Source organism: Pteropus alecto, unplaced genomic scaffold (genome assembly GCF_000325575.1).
Source record: "Pteropus alecto unplaced genomic scaffold, ASM32557v1 scaffold433, whole genome shotgun sequence".
Classification (NCBI taxonomy): Eukaryota; Metazoa; Chordata; class Mammalia; order Chiroptera; family Pteropodidae; genus Pteropus; species Pteropus alecto.
The window spans coordinates 752,171-769,791 of record NW_006433953.1 but is presented as its reverse complement, the minus strand read 5'-3'; the positions used below and the strand labels follow the sequence as shown (position 1 = coordinate 769,791).

At 42.5% G+C, this 17,621-nt stretch overlaps 2 protein-coding genes across 3 annotated transcripts; both read left to right on the top strand.

Annotated features, from left to right (window-relative positions):
* The first annotated feature begins 1,420 nt into the window (after positions 1-1,420).
* LOC102883125 (nascent polypeptide associated complex subunit alpha) lies at positions 1,421-12,843 on the top strand. 2 transcript variants are annotated; one of them, XM_006908921.3, is made up of 8 exons: positions 1,421-1,699; positions 2,556-2,627; positions 10,914-10,999; positions 11,179-11,256; positions 11,524-11,670; positions 12,065-12,193; positions 12,408-12,530; positions 12,717-12,843. In XM_006908921.3, the coding sequence occupies exons 2-8, from the start codon at positions 2,558-2,560 to the stop codon at positions 12,729-12,731; spliced, it is 648 nt and encodes a 215-aa protein (XP_006908983.1). In that variant the 5' UTR covers positions 1,421-1,699; positions 2,556-2,557; the 3' UTR covers positions 12,732-12,843. The 2 variants fall into 2 exon arrangements, with proteins under 2 accessions (XP_006908983.1, XP_024900444.1); XM_025044676.1 differs by lacking the exon at positions 12,717-12,843 and having other exon boundaries at positions 1,546-1,699; positions 12,408-12,572.
* Positions 5,099-10,907, top strand: LOC102896602 (nascent polypeptide-associated complex subunit alpha, muscle-specific form-like; the record flags this gene model as incomplete). Its single annotated transcript, XM_006908979.3, has 1 exon — positions 5,099-10,907. A coding segment is annotated over one exon (4,665 nt), but the record flags the coding sequence as incomplete, so codon positions are not given.
* Positions 12,844-17,621: the final 4,778 nt, after the last annotated feature.

Sequence of the window (17,621 nt, the reverse complement as noted above, 5' to 3'; positions counted from 1 at the left end):
ATCTTAAGAACTCAGAATGAGTGGAAAGACTGGTATGCTTTCAATGAGATGTTTTAAGCTTCCAGTATGTCTAGTATTAAACTATTTCAGTGCTTTAATATTAAAGCCCTTGGATAAAAGCTAGTATACTAGTTCATAAAATTAATTACAGAGCATTTTGTGCTCGTGTCAAAGTAAATGTTTGGTTCCTGAAGATAGAAACATTCTCAAGTCTATTAACTTCTTTATTCTGATTTGCCAACGCTTCCATATATGAGAACTTCCATATATATAGAAACAAAGGGTACAGAACTGGTTTCCATCTCCAAACAACCAATTTATAAAGACTCCAAAGAAAATACATCCTTCCTTAGCTAGTCATTACCAGGAAATTCTGTAAAGAAAGGGGAATGACCAAAATATACATAATTTTTATTTGTCTAAGTAGATGATTGGCAATTGCTGGCCTTCTGAAGGTAAGTAGACTTCATTGACAAATCTTCCAGATCACTTATTGGGTAGAAATTCTATAATTTCAATAGTAACACATTTTAAAGATGTACATATTTTACCTAATTTAATCTTCCCAACCCTATTAAGTAGCCACCATTATCGTCATTTTATAGGTAAGGAGACTGAGGTACAAATTGGTTGATTAAATTGCCTAAGATAACTTAAATAACCAGATTCAGACAAAGTCTGGCTTCAGAGTCCATGTTCTTAATCACTCCACAATATTGCCTCTCTGAAGAGAATTTCAGAATGTCTTGTTCCTGGTAAACTCCATTATCTCATTTAATCCTAATTCGCTAATCCTGATCCTCACTTCATTATGGTAAAGATCTCATATTTTAAAGTAGTTTTCAGAGCATTTTAAATGTTCACTGCTTCCCTTAAAAGCCACAGCTCAAATAGTGTTAGCTCATTTAGATTAACATTTGTTGAGCCCTTTTGTAGGGCTGAGAGGGTATGGAAATTAAGACTCATTGATTTTTCATTAACAAAACACTGATTTTACAGTCTGCTTTTCAAGAATATTACTTACTGCATGGGTTCTTAACGTGGTGTGTTGGACCCCTACTTAGAATGGATGAGTTTTAGGATATCTAAGTGCCCAAAGTAGCAGGCAAAAAGAATTGCGTATATGCCTATGTTTTCTTCTGGAAAGGTGAACCTATCATGAACCTAAATTGCATATTCCAAAAAACAACAGGGTTAACCTAGGTCACTGCTACCTTCCACTGGTGTGAATACAATCTCTGGCTTTCACTATTACTTAAAACTTCATGTTTACCCTCATTATCTGAGAAGGGAAAACTAGAAGTCGCAATATTACCGCTGTGGCTATTTTGCCGACCAGAGGACAGAGGATGGTTGCTTCTCTCATTGCAGTTTCCCTTCGGGTATCAAAAATGCTTCGCTTTGGGGGACGTGAAGGGGTCGGCTATCTAAGGACCGCGTGGCTCCCAGCTGAGAGTTCCTGCCAGGGCAGGGCGTCCTATTCTGAATTCTTACCCTTATTTAGACTTCGTCACCACCCCCATCTGGGAACACCCGGACGGACAGGTCACTCGTTAAAGGAAGTGACTGCCGACAGCTCCTGACCCGGAAGCGGATCCTAGTCCCTCCCCCTCCGCCAGGCTTCCTTGTGCAACAGGCGTGGGTCACGCTCTCGTTCGCTCTCTTTCTGCCGCCATCTTGGTTCCGCGTTCTCTGCACAGTAAGTTCTGTCTTCGCCGCTACTCTCTATCCGTGGTCATCCACCTTCCTTGCATGTTAAGCTGCCCCGGGGACTGAGAGCTAAGGAGAGTTGGGGGCTTTATGGGGCCACCGGGCTCCTACTCGACCCTGGGAAGTGTGGCTGTGGGGCCCCCGGACAAAATGGGGTCTGCGATTAGCGTCCTAGCAAAAGCAGGGCAGAAGGGCCGCAAGCTGGGCCTGGAGTCCAGGGCTGGGGTGACGGGAGCGGCTGCGGTGTTGGGGGCGGAAGCGGAGTGCATCTGCTTTGGGGAACGGCTTCGCGAGAATTCATAGGAGGTTATGGGGTCACAGCCTTGGAAACTCCCCCCACTCTCTCCCTTACCCCTTGGTTCTTATTGTGACAAGCGAGTGTTGAGACTTAACGGCACTCTCCCTCCTGATTCCCGAAAATCGGCAAACGGGAATCTTGGAGATCCCAGCCCAGGCAGTGAACATATATGAGTGAGGTGGCTCACGGTAGCGTCAAGTCTCCTATGGTCAGGAGTCAGACCGGGATCTTCTCTATCAGGTTGAGAACGCAGTGATTATTTTTGCCCTTGTGGGATTTGTAGTGTGGAATAAAACGAACCCTTGGGCACTGGAAACCCCCTCTCTGCGGAGTGAAGAGTGGTGAAAAAGGTGATCGCTTGATCGGAGATCTGAGGGTCATGTCATATTTCTCACCTATTCCCAGCTGCTTTGGGGAGAGTTGTCCCCAAACACCCTCATGATTTTTTCTTCACAGCCCTCCGCAGAGTTTTTAAGAATACTTGATTCTGGGTTAGGCAACAGAACAGGTCCCAGTCAATTTCAGACTTCCTTTTTATTCCCTTCAGAAATGCCTGGTGAAGCCACAGAAACCGTCCCTGCTACAGAGCAGGAGTTGCCACAGCCCCAAGCTGAGACAGGTAGGTTCTCCTAGCCCCCTTGCAATTAATTAAGATTGTAAGATAGACCCTAAAACTACTTGGATAAAATGAAAAGGGAATACACTTATGTCTTTCAGAATTAACTCGTATTTTAAAAGATGGGCTGTAGCTCTACCAGGGAGGAAAGTCCATAATATTAACTGCTGTCCTGGAGGGACTTCATTAAGGAGTGGAATACAAACCATATGTTTAAGATTCAAGAACATTAAAAGCTCCCTGGCTTGCTTTGTAGGTATGGCAACTGCCTCAAAGGGAGTGGAACCCTCATTTCATATAGGAAAACTGAGCAGGACAGATGCTCAGTGATTCTTACCAATTAGAACTGGATTACACACTAACAGGCCAAGGAGACCTGAGCTTTTGTGAAGTTCCAGCCAACAAGTTGCATCAAGGTTTTAGATGGCAGGACTTGGCATTATGTTGTCATCACATGTCTGGATGAAATGTGTGCCGCTGGTAAATGTGTCCTACTAGGCCCAGGGGCCCTCCTAGGTTGTTTAACTTGTTTTATGGGTTGGTGCTGAGATGTTTCTAGTGTGCTGGAATAGGGCCCGCTTCATCAGTTTGTCTGGAACCAGGATTGAAATAAAAGCTTCCTTTGACTGCTATTCAGTTTTTTGAAATTAATGGATGTGAACATTATATAAAGGCAAATTTTGAATTCCACTTAAAATATGTCTCTAAAACTTGAAAGGGGGTAAAAAAATTTTTTAATGATCTTACTGAGTCAGTTGTGCAGAACTAAATGAAATGAATCCTCAGGCTGTCACCTCCATCCTCACTTTTTTTTTCTTGTGGTAAATTCATTATTTTTTAAAACCACCTGTCACTGAAAGGCAATTTCAGTCTTCTGGAATTAAAATAGAGTTGTTTATAGTTGCAAGTGTTAAGGTTCTTCCTCCCCACCTGTCTGATTTTAACAGCTGAAGAGATTGCTACAGCTGCTAGAAAAGAAAAAGGGAGGCCCTGAGCTGGGAAATGAGCTATAGGAAATCCTTGAACTTACAAGGGAGGGAAAAAATAAAGGATTGGTCTCTAAAGATCCTGTAATTTCAGTGCTAAGCAAAATCGTAGAGACTCATTAAACAACTTGGTTTTACAAACGTGGAGTCTGAAATTCAGATGAATTTAAAATGTTTTCAAGCTTCAAAACTAATGCCATTTGAAACAATCTTTAGTGCTATTAAACTTATTCCTGAATAGTTTGACCTTGCTCTGTAGGTTTAATAATAAGAGAATGCCAGTGATAAATACTCAGAATTTTCTCTGTAAGTATAATTAATTAGTTATTAGAATGCATGAGAAAACTAGCTCAGGGAATTGGTTATGGTGTCTAAACCATGTAATTTGGGCCTTATTCAACCTTGAAGTCCAGTCAGAGGAAAACATTCTAAGCTTGCATTTACACTGTAATCATAAGACTTTGACCTACCTACTCTCCAGGTAAAACTGGTTGCGCTGCCTATCTTTTCTGTAGTACAATACTCTAAAAACTTCAGGATTATGGTTGAGTAAATTGTGGATTTGGATGCTGTGGGCTTTTTTTTAATACTCCCTTCTAGATGTTGAGCACTGTTGCTCTAATCCTGCGTTATCTCCTGGACAGTAAGCATGGGTTTTTCTGTCATTCAGAAAATCTTGCTTAGCTTTACTTTAGTGCCAAATCTTGGTCTATTTTGGCAAAATGACATACTTATCCAGATCCAGTGTAGTCTCTCCACTCCAATTCCCTACTTCAAAAATTGACCAGTATTTAACAAGTTGGGTTACAATTTCATAATACAGTCCCTACCCTTGTGACTAAGCTCTCTCCCCAGCAGTCTGATTCATCTTAGATTGATCTCTGAAGAGCTAACATTACCTGAGCAGGTCTGTAGAGACTGGAGTCTAGCCCATTTGTGGTGGTTTTGTTTGTTTGTTTGGGATAAGTAAACAGGCAGAGGGAGGTCAAAGTGGCCTAATTTAATACTTTAAATACTATTAAATTCTGAAGTTTCCACTTTAGGAAGAATGAAATTGTGCTAGACAGCCCCTTCCTAAAACTTTAAGAGTCAGATTTTTGTCCTGACCTTTCTGGAAGCCTGAGCATATAAAGACCTGTTTTTTCTCATTCAGCTCTGTTTCCCCATCATCATCACCAGTCAGTACCTTCCTTGTTCCAGTTTTCAGGATCTGTTTTATTTAGGTCATGATCCTTGGGTGGGCAAGATGGAATGACTATTCTTCTAGTGGTGATTCTATGGCCTGTGAGAAAAATTTAGTGTTCATTTGAGGAAGGAAGGGGAAGGATGTATTCTTACTTGACTGTTGAAGTGTGTTTCGGGAAGGTTGCTATTGCCTGTCACCTTTGTCTAATCCTGTGTGGTGACTTTCATCCTCACATTAAAAATTCTAGTGTTTCTTAAGAAGCATGTTATACCAAGTTGGGCTGTACAACTCACCTTTAATTTTTTGTCTTCCCTTTCTTCCTTTTTTCCCCTTTTTGCTTTTTTCCTCCAGCTGTGCTTCCTGTGTCTTCCGCATTGAGTGTCCCTGCTGCCTTAGGGCAGCCTGAACCTATCCTTCCCCCTCCTTGCTCTCTAGCACCCCAGCAATGCCCTGTGGCAACCCCTAACCAGCCTTCTCCATTCCTTTCTCCCTCTGCTATTGCCTCAACCCCTTTTGAAGCTCTTTTTCCCCAGTCATTCTCTGAAACAGCCCTGCCTTTGGGAGCTGCCCCTGACACACCAGCTTTCCTACCAAACCTAGTAGGACCTCCCATCTCCCCAGCTGCCTTAGCTCTGGCCTCTCCCATGATAACTCCAACTTTGAAAGGTGCCCATTGCTCTTCAGCTCCCTTGGCTCTTGTTGCCTTGGCTCCCCACTCAGTTCAGAAGAGCTCTGCATATCCCTCTAACCCTCTTAGTTCACCACCTACAGTTGCTATGCCTGAGTCAGGGTCAGTGACATCTCTGTCAGCTCCCATTGCTTCCTCAGAACCAAAGGTCTCTCCTGTTCAAGCTTCCTCTCAAGTAGCCCCTAATCCAAAAGGTACTCCCATCCTTCCAGGTACAGTCAGTGCTGTTCCTTCCAATCTCATAACTCCCTTGGCCTCTGGTCAATCTGGAGTTGCCTCATGTGCCCAGATACCACCTGTTACTCCCCTAGCCATCACTTCCCCTCAGGTCGAAGGTACTCCTATTTCCTCACCTCTGACTTCTCCACAAAACCCTCTAAGCCTCAGCCTAAAGGGACCCCTTAGTCCACCTGCTGCCTCATCTCTTTCAACCCAGTCTGTTCCTGTGGCTCCCAATGTCCCCCCAGTTTTCCTCACTTCTCCGGGCTCTCATCTTGCACCTTTACATCAGAGTTGTGTTGGTTCTGCTATTCAACCTGTAGGTCAAACAGGCATTAATGTCCTGTCAGATTCTATAGTGAATACCACTTCTGTAGATCATTCTTCCATAGGGGCCTCTTACCCTTCTCAGCAAGCTGTAATTCTTTCCCTTCCTTCCAGAAATGAGGTGATTCCTGATGCTGTGGCCGCTTTTCCAGTAGAGGCTCCAGCTTCCCCTCTGGCTCTGTCTGTTGACAAAGGCCCCTCTACCATCACTGACATAGCTTCCTACAGCCCTTCTGGTTCCTCAAATGCAGCTGTCTCTTTTCCCTTATCTCCTACACCCTCTCTAAATCTCAAAGGCTCTCCTAATGCTTCTGTTCAGCAGCCTTTGGTGGCCCAGATATCTCCTGGTTCTCCAGGGAGTCCAGGCTCAAAAGAAGCTCCTGTTTCTTCTGTTGGAACCACCTCACTTGTGGTGATTAATCCCTCTACAATTTCTGTAGTACCTCCTACTTTTGAGGTGGCTACTTGTGTGTCTCCTCCAATTTCATCTGGTCCCGTAAGTAGTAAGGACTCAGCTTCCTATACTGCCTTGGCTATGGCACCTGTGACTCCCAAAGAGCCTCCTACTCCTCAAGTAACAACCACTCTGGGGATACCAGTCTCTCCTCTTCCAGTGCCCAAGGATCCCAAAAGTCTCTCTGCTTCACTATTGGTAAAGTCCCCAACACAAAAAGATCTCCAAACTGTACCTGCCTCTCCTGTGGGAGCCCCTACTTCACCAACCCAGGTAGGACTCCCTACCAAGAAAGACCCTACTCTGTTACCATTGTCCTTGGCAGGCCCTAAAAATCCCCCCTCTCTGCAAAGTGTATCATCTTCTCTGGAGGTATCTCTTCTTCCTGAAGCCATTTTAGCAAAGAAAAGCCTTGTAGAGCCTCTGCCTGTAGATAAGCCAGCCTGTACCTCCACTCCTCTGGGTGTTATTTCCCCAACCCCTATAATCAAGACAGATCCGTATGCAAGCCCAGACCCCTCTACTCTGCTTCTCAAAAGTTCTCTCACTACCCCAGTTGTAGCTACATTTCCTTTGGAACATGCTGCCACTTCTGGGGCGGTTCCTACAACTGCCAAAGGAACCTCCACTCCTACAACTACAGCCAGCCCTTTTCTAGAAGGAGCTATCTCTTTAGCTCCTAAAGGCCACCCAACCAAAAAGGGTACTTCAACTCTTACTACTTCACCGTTGGTTCCTCCCACGTCTGAAGGTTGTCTGGCGGCTCCAGCTGTGACTGTATCCCCACAAAATGTTTCTGCTTCTCCAGCTACCTTGGCACTGGCTTCTGCGATTTCCAAGTCCGAGCCCTTTCCCTCTCTTCCCCCACCTGCTGGTGCAAAGAAAGTTCATGGTATTTCTCATACCTCCACATTGGCACCTGTGGCTTCCTCTCCTGAAGGGTACCCAACTGAGGACTCTCGTGTTTCTGTTACTGCATCTTCGAAAGGAACTTACCTTGCTGACTCTTCATCTCCTTTAGGGACTAGTGTGTCTCCTCAGACTAAAAGATCTCCAACCAAGAAGGATTCAGCTACTCCTACTACTACCATAACTGTTGCTTCGGTTTCTAAAAATATACCTGCTATCCCTGATGCTCCTGCTGGAAATCTCTCATTCCCTGTTTCTCCAATTGAAGCTTCAGTTCTTCCAGAGGCTGATCTTTCTTTTCAAGTCCCGAAAGGTTCACTGGCCAAGAAGCATTGCCCCACTCCTCCATCCCCCAAAGAGACTCCCACTTCCCCAGCTCTGGCTTCTCCCTACAAACAGGGGCCAGCAACTCCATTCCCTAAAGAGACCCCCACTTCTCCAGCTATGACTCCTTCCCCCAAAGGAGCCCCAGCAGTACCATTCCCTAAAGAGTCCCCAGCTACCACACCTCCCAAAGGGGCCTCTACTCCCTCAGCTGTGGCTCCTCCGTCCCCAAAAGTAGCTCCAGCAACCTCATCCCCTAAAGAGACCCCCAAACTTCCAGCTATGACTCCCTCCCCCAAAGAGGCCCCAGCAACTCTATGCCTCAAAGGAGCCTCCACTCCTCCTGCTGTGGTGCTTCCTTTCTCCAAAGCAGCCTCAACATCTTCATCCCCCAAAAAGTCCCCAGCTGCCCCACCCACCAAAGGAGCCTCAGCCACTCCATCTCCCAAAGTGGACCCCACTCCTTCAGCTGTGACTCCTTCCTCTCCCAAAGGAACCCCAGCAACCCCGGCCCCCAAAGAAACCCCTAAACCACTAACTATGGCTCCCTCCCTCAAAGGAGACCCCACTCCCCCAGCTGTAGCTCTTTCCCCTAAAGGAGTCTCAGCAACTTCACCCCCCAAAGAGTCTCCGGCTGCCATACCCACTAAAGGGGCCTCCACTCGCCCAGCTATGGCTCTTTCTCCCAAAGAGGCCTCAGCAACTCCATCTCCCAAAAGAGCCCCGGCAATTCTGTCCCCCAAAGGGGCCTCTACTCCCTCAGCTGTGACTCCTTCCTCCCCCAAAGGGACCCCAGCAACTCTGTCCTTCAAAGGAATCCCCACTCCCTCAGGTGTGGCTCTTCCTTCCATCAAAGGAGCCTCAGCAACTTTGTCCCCCAAAGAGTCTCCAGCTACCCCACCTGCTAAAGGTGCCTCTACTCCCCCAGCTATGGCTCCTTCCTCCCCTAAAGGAGCCCCAGCAACCCCATCCCCCAAAGGGGCCCACACTCCCTCAGCTATAGCTCCTCCCTCTTCCAGAGAATCCCCAGAAACTCCAGCCCTTGAAAGAGCACCAGCTAGCACATCTCCCAAAAAAGCCCCCACTCCCTCATCTGTGAATGCTCCTTCCCCCAAAGAGTCCCCAGCAACTCCATCCCCCAAAAGAGCCCCAGGAACCTCATCCTCAAAAGGGGTCCCTACTCCTTCAGCTGTGGTTCCTCCCTCCCCCAAAGAGTCTCCAGCCTCAGAAACTCCATCCCCCAAAAAGCTCTCAGCTACCCAAGCCCCCAGAGGGGGCCCAGCAACCCCAGCCTCCAAAGAGGCCCCTATTTCCTCAGTTTCAGTCACATGTCCCTTAGGGTCCATTGTCCCTCAGGCATCTAAAGGGCCCTCCATAAAGAAAGGCTCCACAGCTCTCAAAGCAGAACTTGTTGCCCCAACTTCAGAAAGTGTACCAGTTGTCACAGCTCCCACTCAGAAAGGCTCACCAGCCAAGAAGAGTTCACTTTCTGTGTGCCCAAATCCTTCAGCTAAGAATGGTACTGAAGGACCCCTTTCTCCAGTAGCTCTTGCCCCTCTTCTGGCAGTCTCTGCTCAGAAAGGCACTTCTCCAAAAGCTCCAAAAGCCCTCCCTATTTCTGCCTTAAAAGGCAAAGATTCTTTTCATTCTCCAAAGGGTCCCATGGCTCCTCCTGAGTCTGAGACATCTACCCCTCTAGCAGCAGCTGCCTCTGAGAAGGTCCTTCCTAAAGCTGGATCAGCATCTCTCTCTCCAGCACCCACCCCATCAGTCTCTCTGCCTCTTGCTCCCTCCCCAGTTCCCCCTCTGCTTCCTAAACAGCAACCTCTGCCGTCCTCACCTGGGCTGGTGCTGGAATCACCCTGTAAACCCACAGCCCCTGCTGATGAGGATGAGCTGCCACCTCTGATTCCCCCGGAACCAATCTCGGGGGGAGTGCCTTTCCAGTCGGTTCTCATCAACATGCCCACCCCCAAACCTGCTGGGATCCCTGCCCCAGCCCCCTCTGCCAAGCAGCCTGTTCTGAAGAACAACAAGGGTATTTGACTTGGTTTGCCGTGTGCATGGTGTGTCGCCCACACCCCTCTTGGGGGCTACCCACCAGTACTAACCCTAGGATGCGCCGCTTTCTCCAGATATATCTGCTTGTGTTTGGACATAGAACATAGAATTATAATTTTAAATGCAAAAGCTCTAGGAATGTGAAACAGTCTTGGTTTTCATCACCTTACATAGTCCATTGTGTATCTTGTGTAATGGGATCTAGTCTTGAGTTCGCCATCTTTTTTGCCTAACTGATCTGACATTGGAAACCAAGACCTCCTAGACCTTTAATTTGCTCTAATTTCTACCACATCACTAACCTACCTTGTGCCTGGGCCTGGGATTTGCTAAAATAGTGGGAAACGAGTATTGAAACTTTGAATTTCTTTTCACTTCTTAGACTTAGTAATGACCAGTGCCCAGGGACTTCCTATTTTCCTAGCCTGAGAATGGTGCAGGTGTATGCTTTTTTTCCCTCCTCAGTAGTCTATTGATGCTTGGCCTTCAATTGAGGAAAACTTAAAATATGTGAATTATGTTTGAAAGAAATGAGCGAGGTCACAAGACAATAAGTAGTAGAGGTGACTATAGGTCGGCTTCATTGAAAATCTTTAAGCTGTATTGATTAGATCAAATTGCTAGGGTGAGTGATTTGAAAATAAGGCTGAATGTGTGTACACAACTGCTTCTGGCCTCCCCCAACCCAATTTAAAAGATAAAGGGAAAGTGCCCTCCTTGGTCTGCCTCCACAATGTGATCTTATTTTTCACTTCAGTGTTATCTGCAAACACCTCATCTGCCAGAACCTTTCTGAGATGGTTGGGCTGTTGGGTAGGATTTGGAGTTACATAGATCATTGCTGTTTGCCAAGAAGGGAAAGAAGCATTATAGTGTATAAACTGTTCGGCTGTATCTAGTAATTACCTCTCATTTCTGGGGCTGGCTCTTTAATAGATGTGTACACACTAGTTTATGATTAAGTGGCGGGGGGGGCTGTCAAGTGAATTCATACAAGTCAGTTGATTTACATTTACATTTAACTTTGCAAGATCTAGCATCAGCGAGTGTGACCTCTAATCCAGGCAGGCCATGGTGAAATACCTCCTTTTTATAATTTCTACTATAAAATAGTAAAAGTTATTTGTCATTTTAGGGTCTGGAACAGAATCTGACAGTGATGAATCAGTGCCAGAGCTTGAGGAACAAGATTCCACACAGGCAACCACACAACAAGCCCAGGTATTTTCTTATTCACTGGTGTAAGTACTTGATCAAAGAAGCATTGGAGAACCAGGGTTGATCAGAAAAGATAACTTATGTATTTGGAGCTATAAACCTCCATAAAGGGAAAACCACAGAGGGATCATGGTATCCAAGTCTTACAGTCCAGCTTACTCATAGCTGTTTTATCTTCTTAGCTGGCAGCAGCAGCTGAAATCGATGAAGAACCTGTCAGTAAAGCTAAACAGAGCCGGAGTGAAAAGAAGGCACGGAAGGTAAGATTTTAGGTTACAAACAAGGATTAAAGTTTCTGATGAAGCAACTTGGGGGAGGGCAGAAACTGTAGTGGTAGTGGTAGAATCATGTTTAGTTAAAATAACAGTAACTATGGCAAAAAGCGTAGGAATCCTGGAAACCAATTCTGTATTCTTATGTAAACTTTTCTGCGCCCAGGAAAAGGCTTTGTTTTGGATGTGGTATTATTGTGGTCCTCTCTGAAGCTGCTTCTAAGGTTGAAACTCATGTTTTTTCCTATTCCTTAGGCTATGTCCAAACTGGGTCTTCGACAGGTTACAGGGGTTACTAGGGTCACTATCCGGAAATCTAAGAATATCCTTTTTGTCATCACAAAACCAGATGTCTACAAGAGCCCAGCTTCAGATACCTATATAGTTTTTGGAGAAGCCAAGGTAAGGAAAGTTTCCTTGCAAGTTGCTCTAGACCAGGTTTGCTCAACCTCAGCACCATTGACATTTGGGGTCAGATAATTCTTTGTCGTGGAAGGGTTATCCTGTGCATTATAGGTGTTTGGCAGCATCATATCCAGTTATGATAACAAACAGAAAAAATCTCCAGATATTTGATAGATGTCCCCTGGGCAACAAAATCACCCCACGGTTAAGAATCATTACTTTAAACATAAGCTACTACATTGATATATATATATAATCTGAGGGCAGGCGGTTTAAAGCTTTAGAGTAGGTTAACCTGAAGTGGGTTTAGAGAGAGAGTTGGGAAGTCATACAAATGATTTCATTTACTGCATATTGATCTACTCACATGAATCTATTTTCTGCTCTGTAGATCGAGGATTTATCTCAGCAAGCACAGCTAGCAGCTGCTGAGAAATTTAAAGTTCAAGGTGAAACTGTCTCAAACATTCAAGAAAACACACAGACTCCAACTGTACAAGAGGAGAGCGAAGAGGAAGAGGTATATAAGAAATATTTTTATACTTTTAATCCTTTCTAGGTAGTATTGTTTGTATTAATGAGTGGATTCTGTATTGTCTTAAGGTTTTGAACTCCATTGAGTGAAGTAGTTTTTGAGTTAAATTAACTAGATTCAAGAGACTCCTGACTCCAAAGAACTATACTGAAGTTGTCCTGGCCTTTAGTTTATTATGTGTTTTTTCCCTCTCTCTCAGGTTGATGAAACAGGTGTGGAAGTTAAGGACATAGAATTGGTCATGTCACAAGCAAATGTGTCGAGAGCGAAGGCAGTCCGCGCCCTGAAGAACAACAGTAATGATATTGTAAATGCTATTATGGTAAGTGTCCAGGCCTTTATTCCTTGACTCCCTCTGCCCTGTCCAATAACGAGTGACTTTATTTTCTATGCTTAATATCAGCCAGTTAGAAAGCCTTATTTCAAAGCCTATCTTGAGTTGCCTTAGGTGTTAGTGACCTGAATTCTCAGTTTGCCTGTACCTCTGATGATCTCTTTTCTTTTACAGGAATTAACAATGTAACCATCTAAAAAAGGAGGACCCTTTTTTGGTGTTTGAAAAGAGTAACCGCAGCTTGGTTTGAAATTTGTACTGTTTCTATCATTAATAAAGTTATGGCTTCTTGTGGGATGAACTCAGTGGGTGCTTGGTCTCTTCCTCCTCCCCGCTAAAAATACTCTAGAAATGAGAACACATTTATTACTCTTAAGACTTCAGCTTCAGTTGAAAAGGCTAACCCTTAAAATCTCAGCCTTTTCACTTCCTTATAAGAAATATTGTACTAGGCTATCTGTTAGGACCTTTTTTGTCTTCAGAGAACACAACTTATTAATTGTAACATTTTTCATTTCCAGTCTCTTTACCAAATGTTAACTATTAGCAAATGCTGATTCTTCTTAATCAGCCCCTTCTCTGACCTACAATCTTTCTGAACACCTATTGGGATTCATTTAGCCTCTGAGAGGCAGTTTAATTGGTTACATCTTGACATGTATTCTTTGTATAAAACGAAAAAGTACCTCATGAAGGAGAGGATTTTGGCTATGCTCTGCTAGATGTCAACTATACAGGCATTTTAATCTCTGAAGTAAATTATGATTAGAGTGGTCATTGTTATGCTAGGACAATGAGTGAAAACCAGAACTGTACCAGGCAAACAGGTACATGTGAATAGCCAGTTTTTGATATATATAGTTTCTTTGAGTTGTTAGAAAATGGGCTGGGAGAAAGAGGACTAAAAATTGAAAATAGGAAGTCTACTAGTGGATATAGAGGCAAAAATTCTAAAATGAATAGCTGACATTATACCTACAAGGAATGTTAGAATGGCAATAAGTTAGATTAACATTGTGGAAGGCTTTTGAAACCATAGACATTTTTATTATTGAATTCAGTCGTCTTGATCCCTATGAGAGTAGACATTATTTTAGTAGATATGAATTAAAGCTGAGGACCAAAGAGGTTAAATGACATCCCCAAAGACCGCCACTAAAGAGCAGGGCCTTTTCTTTGTAGTAGGCTTTGTTGGTAGGAAGTGGTGGGCTATCCTAGAGAAGCACAAAATGACATCTGACCGAGAATAATGACCTTCCATTTCACTGGGGTAGAACAGATTAGATCATTTGATAAAAGTCTCAAGAGACTAAGGCCCCTTGGCTGCCGAATCCGAGTCAGCCAGTAGTTCTCATTTCAGAAAGAAATTGAGGGATGTTAACTTGTAATTTCCTCATTCTTCCCTTTTTATAGTTAACACTGCCAATTCTTGGTTACTTTTTTGGAGAAGTACTTTGTTCAAGGCTATTACTGCTACCAGTGCTATAATGCTATGTCTTCCTACCTCAAAGACCTTGCTATTGCTACACCTTTTTGCCATTCATTAATCTCTTTTCCTCAACCATTTTTTCCACCACATGAAATATGCAGTTAACTTCCTCTGTCACTGAGTGATTAAATTTTTTGGTTCTCAAATTAGTGTATAGTTTGAACAAACCTTTTGAAGAATTACTCTTTTCTGGTTCTCAAACTGATTAAATGCCTGTATTCAAATACTCAGTAGACCATTTAACAATAAGTAAGCTCTGACTTTATCTGTAAAAATAGACCTGCTATGAAACATGTATAGGATTGTTAGAAGCATTTGCTAAGAACTTGAAACTGGCACAGGTTATTTACTAAATAACCCTTTAGATTTCTAAAGGAAAAATACCTAATAAACCAGGTTAATTAGCCATAGTCTCTTACCATGTTTTTACCATTCACTTACAAATGGATTTTTTTAAATTGGGAAAGAAAACGTGCCAATAAAAGGCTGTGTGTACATCCATTTTTTATTAAATTAAGCATTACATATACATTTTGGGACCCCTGTGTACTCTTCATCAGTCCAATTTCCTTCCATCAAAGGTAACAATTATCAGGAACTGGTGGTTTTATAATTTCTGTACATGAATTGATGCTCAATACATATTTATGTACCTAAAGTAGTTCGTGTTCTATAAGTGTGAAACTAAAATTGTACATTATATGTCATCCTGCAAATTGCTTTTCACTTCAGCTTTTTTCTAAGGTTTATTTACAGCTCTTTTCATCCTCTATCCAGTCCACTGTAGTCTTAACTTTTACTTCTATCTCTCTACTAAGCAGCTCTCATCAAGATCACCTAGTTGCTAATTCCAGTGGATACTCTTCATGCTTGGCTGCATTTGTCTTTCCTTCTTCATAGTAGTTTCCTTAACATTCCCTTGATTTCTCTAAAATCTGATTCATCTTCAGTTTCACGATCCCCAAAATTCCATAATCTACCCTGTCCAAATTTTCCCAAATGTATTTCCCGCTAACACAGCTAATGACAGCGATCCATTCAGTCATACAAAAAAGAAACCTGGTCTTTGCAACAAATGGTGTTGGGAAAACTGGATAGCCACTTAATGAAAGAATGAAGTTGTACCCTTATTTTACACCATATACAAAAATTAATTACAAGTAGATCAAAGAAAAGTTAAGACCTAAAACTATAAAATTCAGAAAATGGGAAAAGCTTCATGTCATTGGATTTAGCAATGATTTCATTTATAGGCACCAAAAGCACAGACAACAAAAGAAAAAAGTAAATTGGGTTTCAGAATTTCTCTGCATCAATGGACACAAAATCAATAGCATACAAAGGCAACCCAGACTGGGAGAAAATATTTGCAAGTTGTATCAATATCCAGAATATGTAAAGAACTATGATTCAACAACAACAAAAACATTAAAATACCATAAACGTATTGACTTACATTATGGCCCAGATTATGAAGAGACTTCCAAAGGAGTTTTAACAATTATAAGCACAATGAAAAGACACCCAACGTCACTAATCACTGGGAAAAATGCAAATCCAAACTACAGTGATAACACATGCATTGGAATGACAAAGTCTTGGTGAGGATGTGAAGAAATTGGAACCTCTGCACTGTTGATGGGAATGTAAAATGGTGCAACTTCTCTAGAAAAAGAGTATGAGTTCTTGAAAAACTAAGATTTACCATGTAACCTAGGTAATAAATAACCTCGAGACATCTGTACACCCATATAGCATTATCACAATAGATTAAAAAGTAGAAGCAACATAAGTATCCCTAATAGATGAATGAATAATGAAATGTATATACATAGAATGGAATATTCAACCTTAGAAGGAAGTTCATGGCACATGCTACAACATGGATGAACCTTGACATTAAGCTAAGTGAAATATGTCAGTCACAAAAAGACAAATTTAATTTCACTTATATGAAGTACCTTGATTAGTCAAATTCAGAGACAAAGAATGGTGGTTGCCAAGGGCCGGGGAAGTAGGGGAGTAAGAATATTTAATGGGTGCAGAATTTCTGTTCGGGAAAATGAAAGTTCTGGAGATGGATGGTGGTGATGGTTGCAAAACAGAGTGTAATTAATCTCACTAAACTATATTTTATGTTAAAACCTCAGTGTCATCCTAATCCTGTCACAGTCCACCTTTTTCATAGCCATTCCCCAACAGACTTTCTAAATGTTTTCACTTTATATACACCTCTCTTCATTCCCAATGCCATTGAGAACTGCCTGGCTAGGCAGGCTATTACTACAGTCTCCTAAGTGTTCTACCCTCCACTCAGAATTCCTCTACACTTGCCTCCATAAAGTGGATTGGTCCTAATAATCCTCTCCTACTTAAAACCCTGGTGAATAAAGCAGCAACTTTCAAACCTTAGTCATGAAATCTTTTGTTCAAAATAAGATTAAAATTTCTAACACTAAACTCTGATTGAGGAAACTAGGCCTGAAGCCTTGCCTACTCATTCTTACATAGCCCTCTCATTAGAATAGAGGATGAAAACAAGTGGGAATCACCATTCTTTCACTAAAATAAGTTCCTCAGTTCCTCAGTTTGCTAAGTTCTGAGGTTCCAGTAGAGAATAAAACATGGTACCTGCTCTCATGGGAAAACCTAAATGCCATAGCTGGGCCTCTATATATGTCTACATATCTCTGAACCATACATTCAAGAAGCATTTATTTAGCCTGTGTTCCAGGCATTGGAATAGGCTCCAAGACCCCTCTTCTACTGCTGTCATACAGTCTGGTGACAGGACTATGCAAATAGAGAAATAGTTGAAAATTTCAATGTATTTTATAAAGGAACCAGTATTGACCTCTCACTTCTAACTTATGCTCCAGCCTTCCTAAATACATAAAACTACTTGATTAAAGTAAGTGTTTAACAATCCTTAGCCTATGTTCTTTCCTAATAGACCAGCATACCTTGTACCTGCCTTATACTTATTGCTCTTATCTACAATAGGAGTGATAGAATGGTGAGAATTCAGTCCTCAGAATTGTTTAATTAGTATAGAAATGTTTAAATATAGTATTTGGATTTTATTGCTTTCATACTTGTCCTGTCTAGTGTGCTTTGTGTCTGTTTTCTCACCTGGTAGCTATAGACATATATACACATGCCTGGCTCCTAAAGATTGGTTTTAGTATTCCTGGATGAGAGCTCCTTGTGGAAATGGAGTTTATTGGTCTTTGCATTCCTGATACATGTCCCATAATAGATCTCAAATAGTTTAAAGAATGGATAAAACTTTTGCATTACATCAACACTGGAGGCCTAGGCAGAAAATGTCAGGCAAGTTTTACAGAAAGCTAAGACTAAGTGGAAACTTAATCCACTTAGTCTTAATTTAGTATTCAAAAATTCTGTGCAAATTTCTGGCCTATTTTTTAATTTTTAAACTATTGAGATATAATTGACATATGATAAATGGCCCATGTTTAAAGTGTATAATTTGATGAGTCTTGACACATTTATGTACCCATTAACCATCACCAAAATCAAGTAATAAACATATCAATCATCCCTATAAGCTTCCTAATGCCTTTGTA